Source organism: Hylobates moloch, unplaced genomic scaffold (genome assembly GCF_009828535.3).
Source record: "Hylobates moloch isolate HMO894 unplaced genomic scaffold, HMol_V3 SCAFFOLD_7, whole genome shotgun sequence".
NCBI classification, from domain to species: domain Eukaryota; kingdom Metazoa; phylum Chordata; class Mammalia; order Primates; family Hylobatidae; genus Hylobates; species Hylobates moloch.
Window position 1 is genome coordinate 39124382 of NW_026652282.1, and position 19601 is coordinate 39143982.

The 19601-nt window shown below is 37.6% G+C and overlaps 1 protein-coding gene across 1 annotated transcript in view; it reads left to right on the forward strand.

The window, feature by feature from the left end:
• The window catches only part of MAOA (monoamine oxidase A), an 86512-nt gene that overhangs the window by 27914 nt on the left and 38997 nt on the right, over window positions 1-19601 (forward strand). The window contains exon 3 of the mRNA XM_032756758.2: window positions 4425-4562. Coding sequence (XP_032612649.1) covers window positions 4425-4562 — 138 coding nt within the window. The remainder of the gene's footprint in view (window positions 1-4424; window positions 4563-19601) is intronic.

Sequence of the window (19601 nt, forward strand, 5' to 3'; positions counted from 1 at the left end):
ATAGTTATAACAGCTTACATTAGTATTTGTATATATCTTTATCTTTCAGTTAGAGTTTTCTTTATTCTGACTTTTTTCCTTTTTTGAAATTTTAGATTCAGGGGGTACATGATTTTTAATTTTTTTTTTTTTTTTGAGATGGAGTCTCACTGTGTTGCCCAGGCTGGAGTGCAGTGGCGCAATATCAGCTCACTGCAACCTCTGCCTCCTGGGTTCAAGCTGTTCTCCCGCCTCAGCCTCCCCAGTAGCTGGGATCACAGGCGCCTGCCACCACACCCAACTAATTTTTGCATTTTTAGCGGAGTTAATTGACAAACTTGGTCCATCTATATTTGTTATGATTTCTTTTTAAAATGTTTTAACTTTATTATATTATGGCTTTCCATTTGTCCCACTTTAACAGTTTTCCTCTTGGTTTCTTTCTTTCCTTCTTTTGGGTTAATAGTTTTCTTCTTTTTGTTTTCTTTTTAAGTTTTTTCTTCTACTTGTTTGGAAGTTATATAGTCAGACCAATGTTTTTCAGACAATTTTCCTAACTATATTAACACTCATACTTAATGTAGTCTAAAGTTTATCAATATACTATCTTTCTACTAAAAAATACAAAAGCTTTCATGCTTCAGTTGTGAGCACCCTTCTTCCAATCTGTAAACTATAAAAGTATTTCAAGTTTGTATGTTTCTCAGACATTATTAATTTTGTTTTATTCTATTGTTGATGTTGCTTAATTTTCTTTAAAGTTTTGCCAATATCTTTGTTCGCTGTCCATTCTTGAATCTCAGACCTTTTATTTGTAACCATTTTCATTCTACCTGAAACACACCCCTTCCTCCAATCTGGGTCCTAAACTCTGTACATTTGTCAGCTTGACAAAAGCATAGTTCTAACAGGCAACAAATTCTACTTAGAATTTCTCTTCCTCTTTTTTTTCTCTCAGAACAGCAAAGATATTATTCCCCTGTCTTCTGGCTTGTATTTTTATTGTTGAAGAGTCACTAGTAAGTCTAATTGTTGATTATTTTCAGAGTATGTATGATTTGCCTCTTTTGTTTTCTGAAAAAGAATTGCTTTTAGGAGCTCTTTTCTTTGGTATACTGCAGTTTCTCTGTGTCTGGGTGAGAATTTCTTTTTTATTTATCCTTCTTTGGACTTGTTGGGTTTCTTGTCTTCCAATAACGCTGGTAAATCCTCAGCCACTATTTTTTTATACTACTTAATATTTTGACACCATCTTCCATGTCTTAACTACCTCCTCAACATATTTTCCAGTTTTTTATCTTTGAACTGCATTCTAGATAATTTATTCAGATCTAGCAGTTTACTCACTCTTTAACTATGTCAAATATACTGTTTAATCCATTCACAGAGTTTTTAAAATTTTAATTAGTACATTTTTATTACTAGCAGTTATTTTTTAATCTACTTGATAATATTTTCAGTTTCTTTTCCCCTGCTCCTAGTTTTAATGACTTATTTTATTTAAAATATATTGCATAGTACTTTTAGATTCTGTGTATAATTCAACTATTACAAAATCTTTCTGGATTATTTTTTCTGCTTATTTTCTTTTGGTGCCTTGTTTGCACGTATGTTTTGTAACTTTTGACTGTGGGTTGCTAATTTTCCATGGAACTTTATCTGTGTGTAAATTATTTGAGGCCTAGGGGAAAAGGATTTAAGTCTACTTCTACCACCCTCCTTGACACTTTAAATTTTCTGCCCAAGGTTTTTCATATCATATGGATAGTGTAAATTCAGATGGAAAACATGAATAAAGATAAGCTTATTTTTTTTCCTTTTCTTTGTGACAATACTTAGAGCTGCAAAATAATGGAAAATATAAAGTTGTGGATGCAGCTAAAGCAATACTTAGAAGATGTATAGTCTAAATTCTTCCATTAGAAAAGAAAAAGGCTATATATGAATAAGCTAATCATGCAAAGAGTTAGAAAATTAAGAGCAAAATAAATCCAAAGAAGGGGTAAAAAGTGCATAAATCAGTGATATAGAAAATAGACACCCAACAAAGAGGATCAATAAAATAAAAGTTGATTCTTTGAAGAGACCTATTAAAGATACACAAGAAGTATCTGATAAGATTTTTCCAGAAAAAGAAACACCCCAAATAAATAAGAGATGAGAGCCAGATGTGGGGCTCACGCCTGTAATCCCAACACTTTGGGAGGCTAAGGCAGGTGTATCGCTTGAGCTTAGGAGCTCGAGATCAGCCTGAGCAACCCTAACTCTACAAAAAATACAAAAATTAGCTCTGTGTGATGGCACATGCCTGTGATCCCAGCTACTCAGGAGGCTGAGGTGGGAGAATTCATAGAGCCCAGGAAAGTTGAGGCTGCAGTGAGCCATGATCATGCCATTGTACTCCAGCCTGGCTGATAGAGTAAGACCCTGTCTCCAAAAAAATAATAATAAAAAAGATGAAAATGAAGATATAATTACTGATGCAATAAAGAATAATTAAATGAAAAGAAGATGCCATGAACATTAAACCAACAGTTTTGAAACATATATGAAATGTACATATTATGAGAAAAATATAATTTGTCAAAGTTAACACTGATTTAGTCTGGAAATAGAAAAGATGGGTAGTGCTTTAACCTAAAAATAAATTAAATGTCTAGTTTAATATTTTCCCTAAGAAAATCACCAAGCCTAGATCGTTCTACAGGTATGTTCTACATAATGTTCAAAGAATGGGTCACTTTATTTACATACAAACCTTTCTAGAGAATAGAAAAAAGTGTGATCACTAACTAAGGAGATTAGCAGTACTCTAATGCAAAAAACAGACAAGGCAGTAGAAGAAAGGAGCATCATAGGCCAGTCTCAATATTGCTTATAAACATAGATATAAAAATTCTAAACAAAATGTTAGCAAAGCATATCCTCCAACAGAAAGATAATATCACGTTGGGTAGCTCCAGGAAGGAAATGTTGAACAATACTAGACAATTTTCTGGAAATAGCAGATTAGGTAAATTATAACAAAATACAAAGAGACTAGACAAGTTGCACTGTATAGACACACACACACACACACACACGCACACCTTTAAAGCATTAAAGAGCCAGCGAGCTAACAAGATAGTGAAGAATCACTGGGCCAACATCTGGAAAGGATTAACCTACTTTTCCCTGGGTGGCAGGGGGAGTTGCTGACCACTGAAGACGCTCCTGAAGGCTGAACAGTGCTTTGGACCTAGTGCAAAGCTAGGGTGACAGGTCAAGTCCAGAGCCCCATGAAGTGTGTACTGATTTCTGGGGGAGTGTTTGTCAACTCCTTGTGCTGTGGGTTGGGCTGCATCTAAGGACCAAGGGTGAATGGCAAGAAAACTAGGCCAAATGTGCATTTCAGCCCAGCTTCAAATCCTCTCAGGTACTGAAAATGGAATAAAGTTATCTGGTACTGTGAGAGTCCCAGGCTGTGGGCAGAAGCCAACATAAATCCTCTCTGAGAAAGATATCATCTTCCTAGGATTCAAATGATTTCTACATGTTTTCAAGTGCAATGAGTGGCATTCAATAAAAAATAATCAGGCAAACAAGGAAAAAAATGCATGACAACATGCTTGAGAACTGGTATACACAACAAAATAGACACAGACCCTTTATTTATTAAAAAAAAAAACACACAGAGGGGTTGCAGCTCACCAATATTCAATTATTGATTAAATCATTGGGACTTGCCAATTTTTTTTTTTTTTTTTTTTTGAGACGGAGTCTCGCTCTGACCTTGTGATCCGCCCGCCTTGGCCTCCCAAAGTGCTGGGATTACAAGCGTGAGCCACCGCGCCCGGCCAGACTTGCCAATTAATAAAAACAGCTGAAAAGCATGGAGAACTGTATTTATGAGGGAGGAAGTAAACAATTTTAGTTTATGATAGAGGGTTTGCCTATTTGTAAATAATTTAGTGATATGTGAATCTTTTTATACCTTCTTGTATTCTTTTCCTATGATGCATTCTTTCCTGGAAGTGTTTTAAAATAGCATCTACAGCCATCAATGTGGACTGATTTAAGATTTCACCTGGTGGAAATTAGGGAATTAGGCTTTGGGTGGCTCCTCCAGCAATAACACCAGACAGAAGCTCACATAGTAATTTAAATGTTTTGTAAAGGATCGAAACTGGCAGAATATACTACAGTGTTCTTTATCTTTTATGCATTGTATTGCTGAATTGGCCTTACCAATAGCTTTACCAAATGATGGTGCTTAGTGATGAGTGTTAGACAGGATTGTGCCCCAGTTCTTGAGTGGATGAGGAAAGATTGCCATTTTCAGTTGCTCTTTATAGGGGAGACGTAAGGCACAATTAACTTTTAAAAAAATAAATGGGGTTTTTTTACAAGACACATTTTTCCAAGTTTTAACTAAAGTCCTCTGACCAATTTTTCTCTTTTTGCAGAATGAGCATGTTGATTACGTAGATGTTGGTGGAGCTTATGTGGGACCAACCCAAAACAGAATCTTACGCTTGTCTAAGGAGCTGGGCATAGAGACTTACAAAGTGAATGTCTGTGAGCGTCTCGTTCAATATGTCAAGGTAAGGCTGACTTTTCACCCAAGTGACTGATAGGGAAACTTTTTATTTGAGAAAACATTTGGTTTGTTTTTAGTTATTTTTCTTTCAAAGCAATTGTAAAAGTAGGCTCTTGACTTTGAATTAGTATTTGCCTTTCTTTTCTTGTTTTCTTTTTTCTTTTTCTTTTGAAAAAAATTGCTAATGTCTCCTGGAATCACTGCAGGATATTATGACTCAGCTTGGCCTTCCTCCCTGTCACCCTCAGTGGCCCTCACAAGCTATCCTCACTCCCGGAGAGTAGGAATGGGAGGCTCTGGGTTCCCTCCTAATGCATTTGAAGGCCACAGGGGTGGGGGCGGCAGGTGCCTGCAACAGACATGTACATACACACACACACACACACACACACACACACACACACACACACACACACGCATGCACACTCCCCTCCCCCAGCTACAGGCAATCCCTGAGCAACCTAGGAAGCAACTCTAGAGCCCCAAGGAACACAAGAGTTTGAGGCCACTTCTTTAGCCTTTGAACTGGTTATTCATCCTCATTCTTACCTGGCATTATTTGGAATGCTTTATTTCCTCTGTACCTGGCCTTCACTCTTGGGAAGTCTAGCTTGTTTGTGCAGTTTCCTACTGTTTAAACAAGAGATTATTTAAACTCTAGCCACTGATATCCACAGCTCTGTTGCCAGTGTTTTTCTTTCTCACTGAAGCCAAACATGGAGTGGCTGGAGTCTGGAAACATGCCTTGAGAAATCAAAGTTCCCATCTGACATTGCAGCCTACTTCCTAGAGCTAGTGTCACTGAGGAAGGGGTCATTTACTCATTCTAATGTCAGGATTCCCACACCAATAACCACATCACTTCTCAACAAATACATCCCTTCCCCTACTCCACCTCGGGCAATAACTGTGGGTCCGGAGGCTACAGGGCTTTGGGTGTGTCCTGGAAGTTGAAGATACTTGTGACATATGTACACTGATAACCAATCAGGAGAGACCAGAAACCTTTGTAAACTCTGATAGCCACGTGGTTTGAGATACTTGGGATAGTCTGGTGGTGACAGATGTGAAAAAGCAAATCAGTAGTCTTTTTATTTTTTTCTTTTCTTTTTACCTTTAAGCTCTGTTGGACTTGAAAATCAGTAGCCTTTAGAAAAACTGTGGGTTCAGAGGTCAAGGGAGGAATGAAAAAAGTATAAAAAATTTCACAAAGTATTTAAGAACTCTGGCTACAACAGGCCGTGATCAAAAAGGAAAAACCCCTTTGCTTCCTCATTTTCTCTTTTCTGCACTGCACATTGTTTCCATGGACTAGTAAGTAATAACAACAGTAAGAATAATAGCTGCTAACATTTATTAAGCACTTTTACGTGTGTTCTCACATTTAATATAGGGAGAGAGACCAAACCCTTTGCGCTCAACTACTAATTAAACAGTCATGTAAATTCACTCTGCACTCCAACTGGGAAGCAAATGAGTGTGATGATTATCTTGGAATCTGAGCAGATTCATGCTGATAAGATTCAGAGGCTGAGAGGTTTTTAGTTTACCTGGAGGCTAACAATAAACAACAACTAAAAGCTTTTTATGCATGAACTCATTAAATCCTTACATCCACCCTGCTAGGCAGGCATTATCATCCCCATTTTACGTATGAGAAACCAGAAGTTCAAAGAGGTTAAAGTGACTTGACAAGGCTATAAAACTCCTAACAGTCTACCTAACCCCTGAGTGCATGCTCTTCATTATCCCAATATATGGCCTAGAAAATGAAACTGAGGACTCTGAATGGAGATGTGCTGGACCTCCAATGTTTGTTTGGCCTCACACACATCTATAGTAAGGTATCTCACTGTCAATATCACTGAAGCCTGGGTCATATGATGAGGAGATGCCGTCACTGAAAGACCACTTTTTTTCTACTTTCTTACTCTTCTTCCAGTTTCATGTTCCTTTTATGTACATTTTAAAAACTGGGAAAAACTGGAAAAAACTGGAAATTTACAAGTATGTCCTCAAGCTAGGTACCTGCTAGTCTCCCGGCCACACCCAGTCTAAAACTTGATATTGTGCTGGGTGTGGTGGCTCACATCTGTAATCCCAGCCCTTTGGGAGGCCAAGGAGGGAGGATCATCTGAGACCAGGAGTTCTAGACCAGCCTGGGCAACATAGTGAGACCTCTTCTCTAGGAAAAATAAAAAAATTAGCTGGGCATGGTGGTGCACGTCCTGTAGTCCCAGCTATTTGGGAGGCTGAGGCAAGAGGATGGCTTGAGCCCAGGAGGTCGAGGTTACAGTGAGCCATGATCATGCCACTGCACTTCAGCTTGGGCAGCAGAGCAATACCCTATCTCAAAAATAAAAATAAAAAATAAAAAAAGTAAAACATGATGCTAAGGTGATAGTTTGAAATTGGCACCCATAGGCAGCTTTTTTAAGTAATTTAGCTCCTCATTGTTCTTGATGGAGGCAAGGTGGGGTTAAAATGATAAAGTTCTGTTTGAGAATTTTGACTTTGCCTGAAAGTGATCAACAGATCATGACATGCTATCTAATCTTCCTAACAGGACCTTACAAATTACATATCTTAAGTGTCAGACTTTCTGATGTCTCTGAAATTTTCTGGGCTTTACTGGGAACCCTGCTTTCTAGAAATCCAGATGTAATTGTTCTGTACTTTAAGAAGGTGGTCCTGCTGCAAGCTTTAATAGAGGATGAACTAATGGAAAGACTTAAGGAGATGATGCATGTTACATTAGGTGCCTAAGTAAGGAAAGAGAAATGTTAAGAGTAGCATCCAGGGTCCCTTTTTTGATTTTGTTGCTGCTGCTGAGTCCCGCTGTAAAGTTAGGTCCACACTACCCCGATAGTCCCGTTCCTAAAGAAAAAACAACTTCAGCTTTCTAGAGGGGAGAACTGCTCAACTCTACCATATTTTTCTTTCACAAAAATACTAATATGGCTGCGCTATTGCATAACCTACTGGACAAAGGCATCTTGCCATGGCATTGGACTTGGTAGCCCGAGGCTGCTTTCAAGAATGTAAGGCAGAAAATAAAATAAAAACAAAAAAAGAGGCCAGGCGCGGTGGCTCATACCTGTAATCTCAGCACTTTGGGAGGCCGAGGTGGGCGGATCATGAGGTCAGGACATTGAGACCATCCTGGCTAAGACGGTGAAACTTCATCTCCACTAAAAATACAAAAAATTAGCCGGGCGTGCTGGCAGGTGCCTGTAGTCCCAGCCACCAGTTACTCGGAAGGCTGAGGCAGGACAATGGCGTGAACCTGGGAGGCGGAGGTTGTAGTGAGCCAAGATCCTGCCACTGCACTCCAGCCTGGGCGACAGAGTGAGACTCTATCTCAAAAAAAAAAAAAAAAAAAAAAAAAAAAAAAAAAAAAACGATCTTCAGAGGTTAACAATGCCTTGCATTGTTAACCTCTGGATCTTTGCCATTGCATGGCCATGCACATCAACACAATGGTATTATTAGACCATAATTATTGCATATGCAGCATGTGGCAGGTGTGTGCTAAAACACATACCGTGCCTACACTTTGGACAACAAATGGCACCTTTAAATCACAGCCACTGTGGTTGATTCCTCAAGGTCAGTACCACTCCCATAGTAATAATAATGACTACCTTCCCTACTGAGCTCCTAGTATGTTCCAGGCCCTGTGCCAGGGCCTTCACCTCCATTATCTTACTTAACCCTCACATGGATCCTAAGTTATGGGTTATTGTGCCATTTCACAGAAAGAGTCTGAAGTTCAGAGGCCCAGTAACCTGCCTAAGAGAGTAAGGGAATTCAGATTAAGGTCTTTTGACTTTATGCTGTCTCTTGCTAGTCCAGATTCTACTGTCAGGGACTGTGGACTCCAGGAAGCTGCCTTACAGTTTGTGCTTGTCCTGGCTCTTTCTGGCAGCTCTCTTCTGATGGTCATCCTGTGTCCTTCATTGTGTCCCCATATGCAGTGCTGGTGACCATTTTGCTCAATCTTTTGGCCCGGAAGCCTGAAAGGGCAGTGTTAACTACCTGCTATGATACAAGCACTGTGCCTTGGTTGTTGTTTGATGGATGCAGTAACTGGAAAACAGCCATTTAACTGTCAGAAAATTAAGATTGAAGCTCTATTTTGAATTTTAGTACTTATTTTCAAATAGCTACACATTTAAGATGATAAGCATCATTCTTTTCATTGAATACTTAATCTCATCAAATGAAAAGATGAAAAATAGAAATACATGTCATTAAATCATCCTCTCACATACTTTAACCTTTCAGAGAATACATATTTTCACCCAAGGTAGACAGCAATGTTAAGGCAAAAAAGTAGTGGGTTGGTTAAAGTTTATTTGATCTGAATGAGTGCCTTTTTGCTAGTGTTTTCCAATACATCATATCATTTCTGGAATGAGAAGTACTCATTGTAGTAGATATTTTTATGATTATCAGGAAACTATATTAGGGAAAAGCAGGAAGATATTTAGTTCAATATTCCAGATAAGATGGTTAATAAATTGTATACTAAAAGTAGCTCTACTTATTTTAAAATATCTTAACTCTCACTGTTTTTCTCCACTTCTAGGGGAAAAGTGGGTGTTTCCCCAATGTGATAGTGTATTGGGTTAATAATGCAAATTGTCTTTGTGACATTTTCTGCATTGCTTTGTGACAACTTCAGCTTTCATAATCTAATACAGTGAATATTCGTTTCTGTAAATAACACTGAAGTGAAGAGGAAGATTGCCATTTTCTAGATAAACCAATCAGTAATCTTTGTGGCCCAGATTGCTTCAGCTCTTAAATTTTCCCAATGCGAAAACTTAAAGAATGTTTAAATTGTTTAAACACTGTCAACAGTCTGTAGCACATCTAGTCACAGCTTACTCTAGGATGGTTTTTACTATTCACCAAGGAACTACTCGTTACCTTTGTTAGATTGTGTTTACAGTGCAATTTTTGACAAGACAGTGTATAGTTCCAAGCCTGAGCCTCTCAGATGAATACTGAGGATCCACCTTAGTGGTGTTTCCTCTACCTGATCCCTTCCTTTTCTGAGACTATGCCTATCTACTACGTTCATAGAGGATTCACATTGATATGCTAAATTCACTCATTGCTTAATATTTATATTTATGTATTTGATAAATATGTAAGTATTTGCAGAGCAAAATCTACTCTGTACCAGATGTTGTTCCAGGCTGCAGATAGAGTGGTGAACAAATGATCAAAATTTCTGCCCTCATGGTCCTTCTAATCTAAAGAGAGAAGACAAGTAAACAAGAACAGTAAATAAATATTAGCTAACATTTTTGCCTGTATCCTTCATGAATCTTGTGAATAGAATCCCTCTTCTAATTCTGGTTTAGTAGATCCTGATTCTTATATAATAGGTTCCTGACTGGTTTCTACAGTGAGCGGCTTTTATGAATTTTGTGAATTTGACATGGTTTTATTGGGGAGATTATATCTGATCTGTGAAATTAATATAAATTAATCATATCATTGTGAACCTTAAAGGTAGATTCTTAAATGGCATCAGCTAGATATTTTTACACTTGATCTTAGCCAAAAAGCCAAGAAGCAGTAGCTAGATATGTTTAAAACATTCTCTTTATCTGCTGGACGTGGTGGCTCATGCCTGTAATCCTAGTACTTTGAGAGGCTGAGGCAGGAGGATTGCTTGAGCCCAGGAGTTTGAGACTAGCCTGGGCAACATAGTGAGGCTCCCATTGCTACAAAAAAATTTAAAATATAATTTTAAAAATAAATAAAGTAAAACATTCTCTTTATCAATTCTTCTCTTCTGCATGGCATAAAGGAAGCAGCTGGACCTGAATGCCAAGTGGATTGGTTCATTACTTGCATTAGTAAATAAGATGCTCCATCATTATGAATGTGTTTCATTGAGTTGTGGAGATCTTTTGTTAAATTTTGCAGTGCTATGTCTTGCAGAAAAAATGAAAATGTTGGATTCCATTTTTTTTTTTTTTTTTTTTTTTTTTTTTTTTTGCTTTCCATGAGTTTCCTGCACATCATAATGCAGGTAGGGTGAGGGGTATGGAGAGGGAGAACTCAGCCAGAAATGGAGCAAGGCATTTTGCAGAGGCTATTTCAAAGGAGAAATTGACAATTACAGGCATTCTCACATTCTTCCTGCTTTTCACATCCTCTCTAAATAAAAGTAGAGACTATAAATACATACCACCCATTTGTTTTTAGAGAATGGTGTGATAAAGATTTATTTAAAACAACATAGGCTTTGCTGACAGTAACAGCTCAGCAATATATATATTTTTTTCTTTTTGTATTGGTTCTATTCTTCCCACAGCCCTTTACTCCAGGTTTCTATGCCAACAACTGAAATCAAAGGCTTTTCACAATGTGTATGTTCTGGAATACTACGTAAATTTTGTTGTAGCTAAGAGGGAAACTTGGTTTTAGCCAGCAGGCCGTGTAGAATGCAGAGTTTGTCTTAATGCTTACCAGATATAACCCCTCACTTCTAATAGAGTTTGACTTATGGCTTATAATAGAATTTCTTTTGGATACGGGACATTTCATTTTAAGTTTCTTTTAGTACCTTGTCCATACCAACTCACAGAAGATATTTCTTTTGTCTTCAAAGAAAGATACATTTTCACTTTCAACCCCTCTCAGAAGGAAACGCAAGAAGCAGAAAGTGTTAAGTCCTTGTAGGAATGTTGCTTGTTGTATATTTGCCTCCTTTCTTTTAAACACCTAAATTCATCCCTCCTGATTCCATGCTATTAATATTGCCTTCCATCTGTAATGTACCTATACATGTTTTACCTCACTTGAGCTTCCCAATGGTCCTTGGAGTAAAAAGCATTATTTTTCCCAACTCAGAGAGCGTAGGAGCCAAAGTGTGGCTTTCCAGCTCTGAGCCCAGTGTTCTGTGGGTTACATCACCTTGTTTGTTATTCCAAAGTTAACTTGTGAACCCTTCTAATAAACTACTCCAAGATATGACAAAAATCACTTTATCCCAACAGGCTCTGAAGTTGTAAGATGCCACTTTGGAAACAGGGACTCCTGTGGATATGGGGGTGACCGTTCATGGGAGCTGTATGTGACACAGTTCATATTTCACAGTTCACAGTGGTTGTACATGGGAGCTGTATGTGGCACAGTGGCTTCTCTTCTCTTGCACCCTGAGCTGTTGTCTGAGAGGTCCTCTGGCCTTCAGTGAGCACCGGCAGCTAAACAGCCCCCAGTGTGTCCCAGTTAGGCTCAGCAGGCTGAAGACCACAGATGGATTATATTATTTTGTTAAAATACTAAGTCTGGAGGTCTAAGGCATGGTTTGAAATTGCTGGCTATATATTATTTTTGTTAAATGATCCATGTAAACTTATTATTCAAAGTATGGCCCAAGTATTGGCCAGTATTTTATGTTATGCCATTATATCCTGCCTGATTTTAAAAATAACAAAAAAGGAAAAGATTTAAAGTGGTTCTTGATAAGTATTACTAATTTGGATAAGTCAGGGTAGAAGATAGAGAAACAAAACAAAACAAAACAAAAACACCAGTTAGGTAAGGACAAGCAAATGGTTACAGGCTTGTGCTCATTATAAGAAATTCTGTTTTTATGATAGAAATGAGGTAATACAGGAGGGATTGCTTTCTTCTCTCAATTACAATTCTGAGTAGGTTTTAAAAGCAGAGAGGCTAAAAATGTTTACATATTTTCAGTTTGATCTATCCGGTATAAGGATATATGAAGATAGCTGGTAAAAAATAGTTTTTAGTAACCTTCATTCTTTTTTCCCCCCTCACTTTGAAAAGACTTCATTTGCTGCTTGTTCCCAGAGAGCTTAAAGGCAGAATTCCTCTTAAAGCTTTGCACTCTTTAGAGAGCTAGGTCAGCATTAGCCATCTCCTCTCAGAGGCTTCTTCTTTCTATAAACTCTCGGTTACATCTCAGATTTGGTTTCAAAAATATAAAGTTCCTACTCAGCGACCACCCGATATATAGCAAAATAAGTTAATTATTAGATTTTTTCTTAAAAAATGGTAAAGTACACTAACATAAAATTTATCGTCTTCATCATTTTTAGGTGTACACTTAATTCAGTAGCATTAAGTACATCCACATTGTTGTGCTACTGTCACCACCGTCCATCCAACAGAACCCCTCTCATCTTCCTTCCATTTATTTCTAATAGGGACTAATTCACTACAGGAATTGTTTTCTAACAATTCATTGAGAAGTAACCTAGCATCACCCTCCCACTGGCAGCACAGAAAGGGGGTTAAGTCAGACACAAAGGATTTCTCTCACACTCAGGCTGAGGGACTTTGTGATCACACATAATCACGTAGGGCCTCAGCATTTGGGTTAATGGCCAAAAGAACTTTGCGAATGGAATTAAACATTATATGAGCAGCTTCCTCAAGAGAAATTGCTCTAGTCTCCATGACAACTGAACTCCGGGAGGTTCTGGCCTTTCAGGTTAAAATGTAGTTGCCTCTCAGAGGTTAAAATTTCCTCCTTCCTCCTTGCTTTCTACTTCCTTCCTATTTCTTCTCAGCAACCCCTGTCCTCACCCCAGTGGCATGCACATTACTCCAATCAAAAGACTCAATCATTGATCTTTAATTTTCAAACTTTTGCAAAGTAGCCTTCTAACAGTTGAACTCTTAAACAGCCTCTAACGTCCAGTGAATCCCATATCATCCATTCTGGGCACTTCCTGAAGAAGGGAAATTCAGTTGTCCCATGATCACATGTTGAGCCAGCTAGAAAACCTTTTCTGTCATTGCCTCATCCTGCTGCCTAATAGGATCGATGCTGCCATGTAGCCCTCTGTATCACGTGCAGACTCAAACCTTTTTCATTTCTATGTCAAATTCAATGAACAGATACCTTTTGAAAACCTACTGGGCCACAGAGTTTTGGTAAATGACAGTTATTCCTACTTTAGAGATAAGAGAAAGTTATAATAATGAGAGTGGTTCAAGGTCCTACAGAAGTGAGAGAGAAAGAGGGACAGGCATAAAAGCCTAGTTAATTACTAACCTTTGCAAACACAGAGCTTCAAAAGACAAATAATGATAATAATGTCAATACCTGATATTTGACAGTCCAGTACTATTTTCATAGCACTTCATTTTAGTTTTTGCTTTGGGTTTGGGTTTTATGCAACCAGAAGAAGAAAATTCTTGATGGAATCACAGAAAGCTTGAGAGTTAATTATAGTTCAATGTAGTGAATGCTTTGATCCTGAAGGCTGTGAAACTGAGTCGTTTTCATTTAGAAGACTTCTCATGTCAGGTTTTTCAAACAAAAAGAATGATTAGTAAACTATTCTATTACCTTTCATTCCCATAGCTCTCCTGTAATTTATAAGACTCAAATGATACACACTGAACCTCGGGCTGAGATTTAGTTTTGTATATTTGCCAAAGTACACAGTAGCCTAGTTTCCATAGCCATATCTAGCAGATAAATGTCTCTGAAAAAAAAATCAGGCTTCAGAGACAATGGGAGGAAATCACTGTGGCTCACACTTGCGGACCAGCAGTGGGTGACAAAAGTGGACCCTGGGACACAGACATGGGTGCAGTCACTAATTGATATAATTATTTGAGCATCCACCACTCGAGTAGTCCTGAGTATCTGTGACTTTTGCTAATCTATAGATTAAAAAAAATACTATTCTGATGTTTAAATCCTGGGAAGATGGTGCTAAGAGTATAATGGCTCTTAGTTCATCCACCCTTTCATTCCATGCCATCACCCTATCTCCGCCATCATGGTTATAAAGCCATCACTGAAGTAACTTCATCTGGTAGTAGGGGGCAGGGCCACATCCTCCCAGACACTGTGATACACAAGGTGAATGCACTCACTTAACAGCTTAGCTGACAAGAAGTTCTGCTTTGCCCTTGGCCCGTCTCTACCTGCTCTTATGTACTTTCTCACTGCACTGTCTTGTTACGAGGAGGACAGGCTAAGGGCAGAAACTCAGCGTGAAGCCCATGATGCACTTGCAATTTTAGCTAGATGTACAAGCAATTTCCTTCCTTTCTCCTCGGTGTTGGGGAGTGATGTGCCCTTTTGTCCAGAAGGGATACAAATGAAATTGTATTCCCATGTGTAACATTTGGAAAATAAACATTCTTGTTGTCACAGCTTCTATTTCATCGCATATTTTCCTGTGTTATGTCATGCTTCTGCCAGTGCAAGCCAGAATGTGAAGAATGCCTAGGAGAATATTTCTCAAGTGTTTTCTAAGCAACATTAATCTTAAAAATACTTTGCAAAAACAGGGCATTTGGTGGTCAGATAAATTTTGGAAGTGCTCCATATTCTATCCCTGTCTTTGATAGTCAAGATGCCCGTTAACAAATTAGGAGTCCTAGGAAGCCTGGCAATAAAAAAGACTATTGAACACAAACCGGGATTTCCCAGACTTATGACCATGGAAACTATTTTCATATAACACCTGTAAAGATCAGAGTAAGAGATACTATCACAGGAAGTGTTTTTAGAGATTTAGGTTCACAAATTACCAAAACTACTCAGGAATAAATAGAAAATTGAATAGACCTATAATAAGGAAAGAGATTGAATTAGTAATTTAAAATCTCCCACAGGAACAAACCCAGACACAAATGGCTTTACTGGTAAATTTTACCAAAAGTTTAAAGAAGAATTAATACCAATTCTTTATAAACTCTTCCAAAAAATACAAGAGGAGGAAAGATTTCTCAATTCATCCCATGAGGCCAGTATTATCCTGAATAACAAAACCAAAGACATCACAAGAAAACTACAAACCAATATCCCTATATAGAGATGCAAAAATCTTCAAGAAAATACTAGCAAACTGAATCTAGCAATATATTAAAAGGTTTATACACCATGACTAAGTAGGATTTATTCCAGGAATGCAAGATTAGTTTAATATACAAAAATCCAATAATGTAATGCACCACCATATTAATAGGATGAAGGACCAATAGCATGTGATCATCTCAATAGACAGAGCAGAAACATTTGACAAAATTCAACATCCTTTTATGATAAAACCACTAGAAAAGCTAAGAATAGAGGAGAACTTCCTCAACTTAATAAAGGCCATCTGCAAAAAACCTACAGCTACCATAATACTCAATGGTAAAAGATTGAAAGCTTTCCTTCTAAAATCAGGAGCAAGACAAAGATATTTACTCTGGCCACTTGTATTTAACATTGTACTAGAGATCTTAGCCAGGGCATTTAGGCAAGGAATACAAAAAAAAAAAAAAAGAAGAAGAAAAATTGTATTTGCAGATGACATGATCTTGTATATAGAAAATCCTGATACTGACTAAAACAACTCATAGAACTGTTAAACAAGTTCATCAAGGTTGCAGGATACAAGATCAATATTCAAAAATAAATTTTATTTCTATACAGTAGCAATGAACAATCTGAAATGAAATTGAGAAAACAACTTCACTTAAAATAGCATCAAAAAACAATAAAATACTTAGCAATAAATTTAACCAAAGAAGTGCAAGACTTATATACCTAAAATTACAAAATACCATTGAAATGAATTAAAGATGTAAATAAATGGAGGCATCCTGTGTTCATGGACTTAATATTGTTAGGGTGACAATACTTCCCAAATTGAACCACATTTTTAACACAATCCCTTTCAAAATCCTAGCTGACAGTTTTTGCAGAAATTGGGAGATTGATCCTAAAATGTATATGTAAATGCAAGAGACCCATAATAGCCAAAGCAGTTTTAAAAGAGAAGAACAAATTTGAAGGACCCACACTTCCTGATTTCAAAAATTACTATGAAGCTAGTGTGCTAAAACAATGCGTACTTGTATAAAAACAATGTGTACTTGTATAAGGATACACATATAGGTAAATGGAGTAGAACTGTGATTTCAGAAATAAACCCTTACATTTATGCCCAATTGATTTTTGTCAAGGGTAGCAAGACAACTCAGTGCAAAAAGTAAAATAAGTTATTTCAACAAATGGTGTTGGAACAACTGGATATCCACATGCAAAAGAATGAAGATGGACCTCCTCTCACACTATACACAAACATTAACTCATTTTAGACCTAACTATAAGAGCTAAAAATATAAAACTCCTAGAAGAAAAAATAATAAATCTCTGTGAGTTAGGCAGTGATTTATTTGATGATACTGAAAGCACAAGCAACAGAAGAAAAAATAGATAAATTGGTCTTCATCAAAAAAAGTTTTTGAAGTGTTGTCATTTGTATACCATCAAGAAACTGAAAAGACCATCCGTAGAATGGGAGAAAATATTTGCAAATCATATATCTGATAAAGGACTTGTATTCAGAATATATAAAGAACTCTAACAACTCAATAATAAAAAGACAAACAACCCAATTCAAAAATGGACAAAGGACTTGAATAGATACTTTGCCAAAAAAAAAGATATGCACATGATCAATAAGCATCTGAAAAGATGATCAATGTTATTAGTTATTAGGGAAATGCAAGTCAAAACCACAATGAGATATCCCTTCACACCCAACAGGATGGCTGTAATAAAAAAGGCAGACATTAATAAGTGTTATGCAGGATGAGACGACATTGGAACCCTCATCCATTGCTGGTAGAAATGTAGAATGATGCAGCCACTTTGGAAAATAGTTTGGCAGTTCTTCAAAATGCAGTGTCAGAGAAAGAAAAGTGACTACTAATAATTAAGGGCTTCTTCTTGGGGTAAAGAAAATGTTCTAAAATGAGATGTGATGATGGTTGCATGCTCTGTGAATATACCAAAGACCATTGAATTGTACACTATGAATGGATGAATTATAGGATATGTGAATAATATGTTAATAAAGCTGTTAAATAGCTATTTGTCCTCACAATGTGATATTTTCATCTTTTTTCACACTTCCTGTTTCTCCTGAGTTAATGGCATCTGTGAAAGAGGAAAACTATTTTTTTAAAAAACTCTGTCAATTATGTTTGATTACACAAAAGCTGCCAGAAGAACTCATTATTGTTTCTATCTTAACTGTTTTGTTTGTAATTTCTGTATATAACTAGAATCCCTTGGAAAAGATGACATAAATTTCTTTTAAAACCCTTCACTGTTGGGGCCAGGCACAGTGGCTCATGCCTGTAATCCCAGCACTTTGGGAGGCCAAGACAGGAGGATCACTTGAGCCCAGGAGTTCAAGACCAGCCTGAGCAATAAAGTGAGGCCCCATCTCTACAACATAAATAAATAAATAAATAAAAATACAAAAATTAGCCATGCATAGTGGCACACACCTATAGTCCCAGCTTACTTGGGAGACTGAGGCTGGAGAATCACTTAAACCTGAGAGTTTGAGACTGCAGTGAGCTGCGATCACAACACTACACTCCAGCCTGGGTGACAGAGAAAGATCCTGTCTAAAAAAGTAAATAAAACCCTTCATTGTTGATGGTATGGCATCATTTATATCTGAGTTTAATGGTTCTCTTTTTCCAGAGATGGGACTACACAACTCAGGCACCCATTGCATTGGTAGCTGTACAAGTCTTGAGACAGAGGCTGAGAATATGAAGTATCAGGTCATAAGCAAACACATACGAATGTGCTGCCAGCCCTTGAAATGGCGTGAGAGGTTAGAGATAATTTGGTATTCATAAACATGGAGCAGAGGCATGAAAAATGTAAACCATAAGACTGTGCAAATATAATAACAAATTTGAGGGTGGATGAGTTCCCCAGGGAAATGGGAAAGGGGTGGGCAGAAGGAAAGGAAAAGGCTAAGGATCAGACTCTGGGGGATTCAGTGGATCATAGAAGGAGGGGTCTTGGGGAACTAGGCTGAGACTTGGGACAACTAGCACTATCTGATGGGGTGGTGTCAGATGCAGCCAAGTGCTAATGGGATGGATACATCCCTTCATATCTGGCTAAAAGGAGCTCATTGGTGACCATAGAGAAAAGGGCATCCACGGACTTTTGAGGATACAAGTCAGATTTTAGAAAACAGAAGGCTATGAAGGCAATGGGGGCATCATTTGAGTGGGACTGTTAAAAGAATGCAAAGAGGATGACAAATGAAAAGGACAGATGTCTCCATGTAGGGTATGAAGGCTTTTTCTAGATTGAGGGAAGCTATGTATGTTTGAAGAGAGCTTGGATACCTGCATTTGGAAAGAGGAAGATAATGCTTTTGTAAACTATTAATACAACACAAAACTGCCATCCTATTCAATGGGTCTCTTCTTAGATGATTTTAAAATTTAAAGCATTGTTATAAACTATAGAAAATAAATCATCAAAAGATTCATCTGACAGGCTTTGTCACAAAACAATGGGACTAGAAGGGTCTCAAGGTATTCATATAAGCTGGACAGGCATGTTTCTAAATTAATCTGGAAGATAACTCTTTATTTTCCAGATGATTAAAGAAGGCTATTTGGCAGCTTCCCCAGTGGCTTATGATACTCTAATAACGCTCACTTCCTTTTGCTTAACTCAAATATAAAAGTACAGAGAGATGAAACTCTCCAATGTGCCAATCAGGAAATGCTATTTTGCTTACTATAAACTTAGCTTATCTTATAGGACCAACAATAAAGAATTATGTGGGAGCCATAAACTGCCATCTCCTGGCAATAGTCTCCTGTTATTATGAACATTAGTAGATTGAAGATGTAGTTTCTCAAAGTCACTTAAGTGTTTTGGGGCACGGTTCCAGGGACATTGCGTTCTGCTTGACATAAACAATTTCTGCTGTATCAAAGACACTGCCCTTTAGAGATTACAGGCCACTTTGGAAAACTAGTAAGCTTTCAGAGTGTAGGTACAAAATGAACTTGACCATTACGCTAGATTTTTCTCCTTTTATTTTTAAAGAGCAGTAATCATTTGGAAGTATTCCCAGAGCCCTGCTTCACCCTCTTAGGTCATGAAGGCATTCCTTACTGAGAAGTGGCTTGGTATTCAGAAACTGCTGACACCTTGGTGAGAAAACTATAGAATCACATTTTGGAGACTGAGAGGGTCCACACT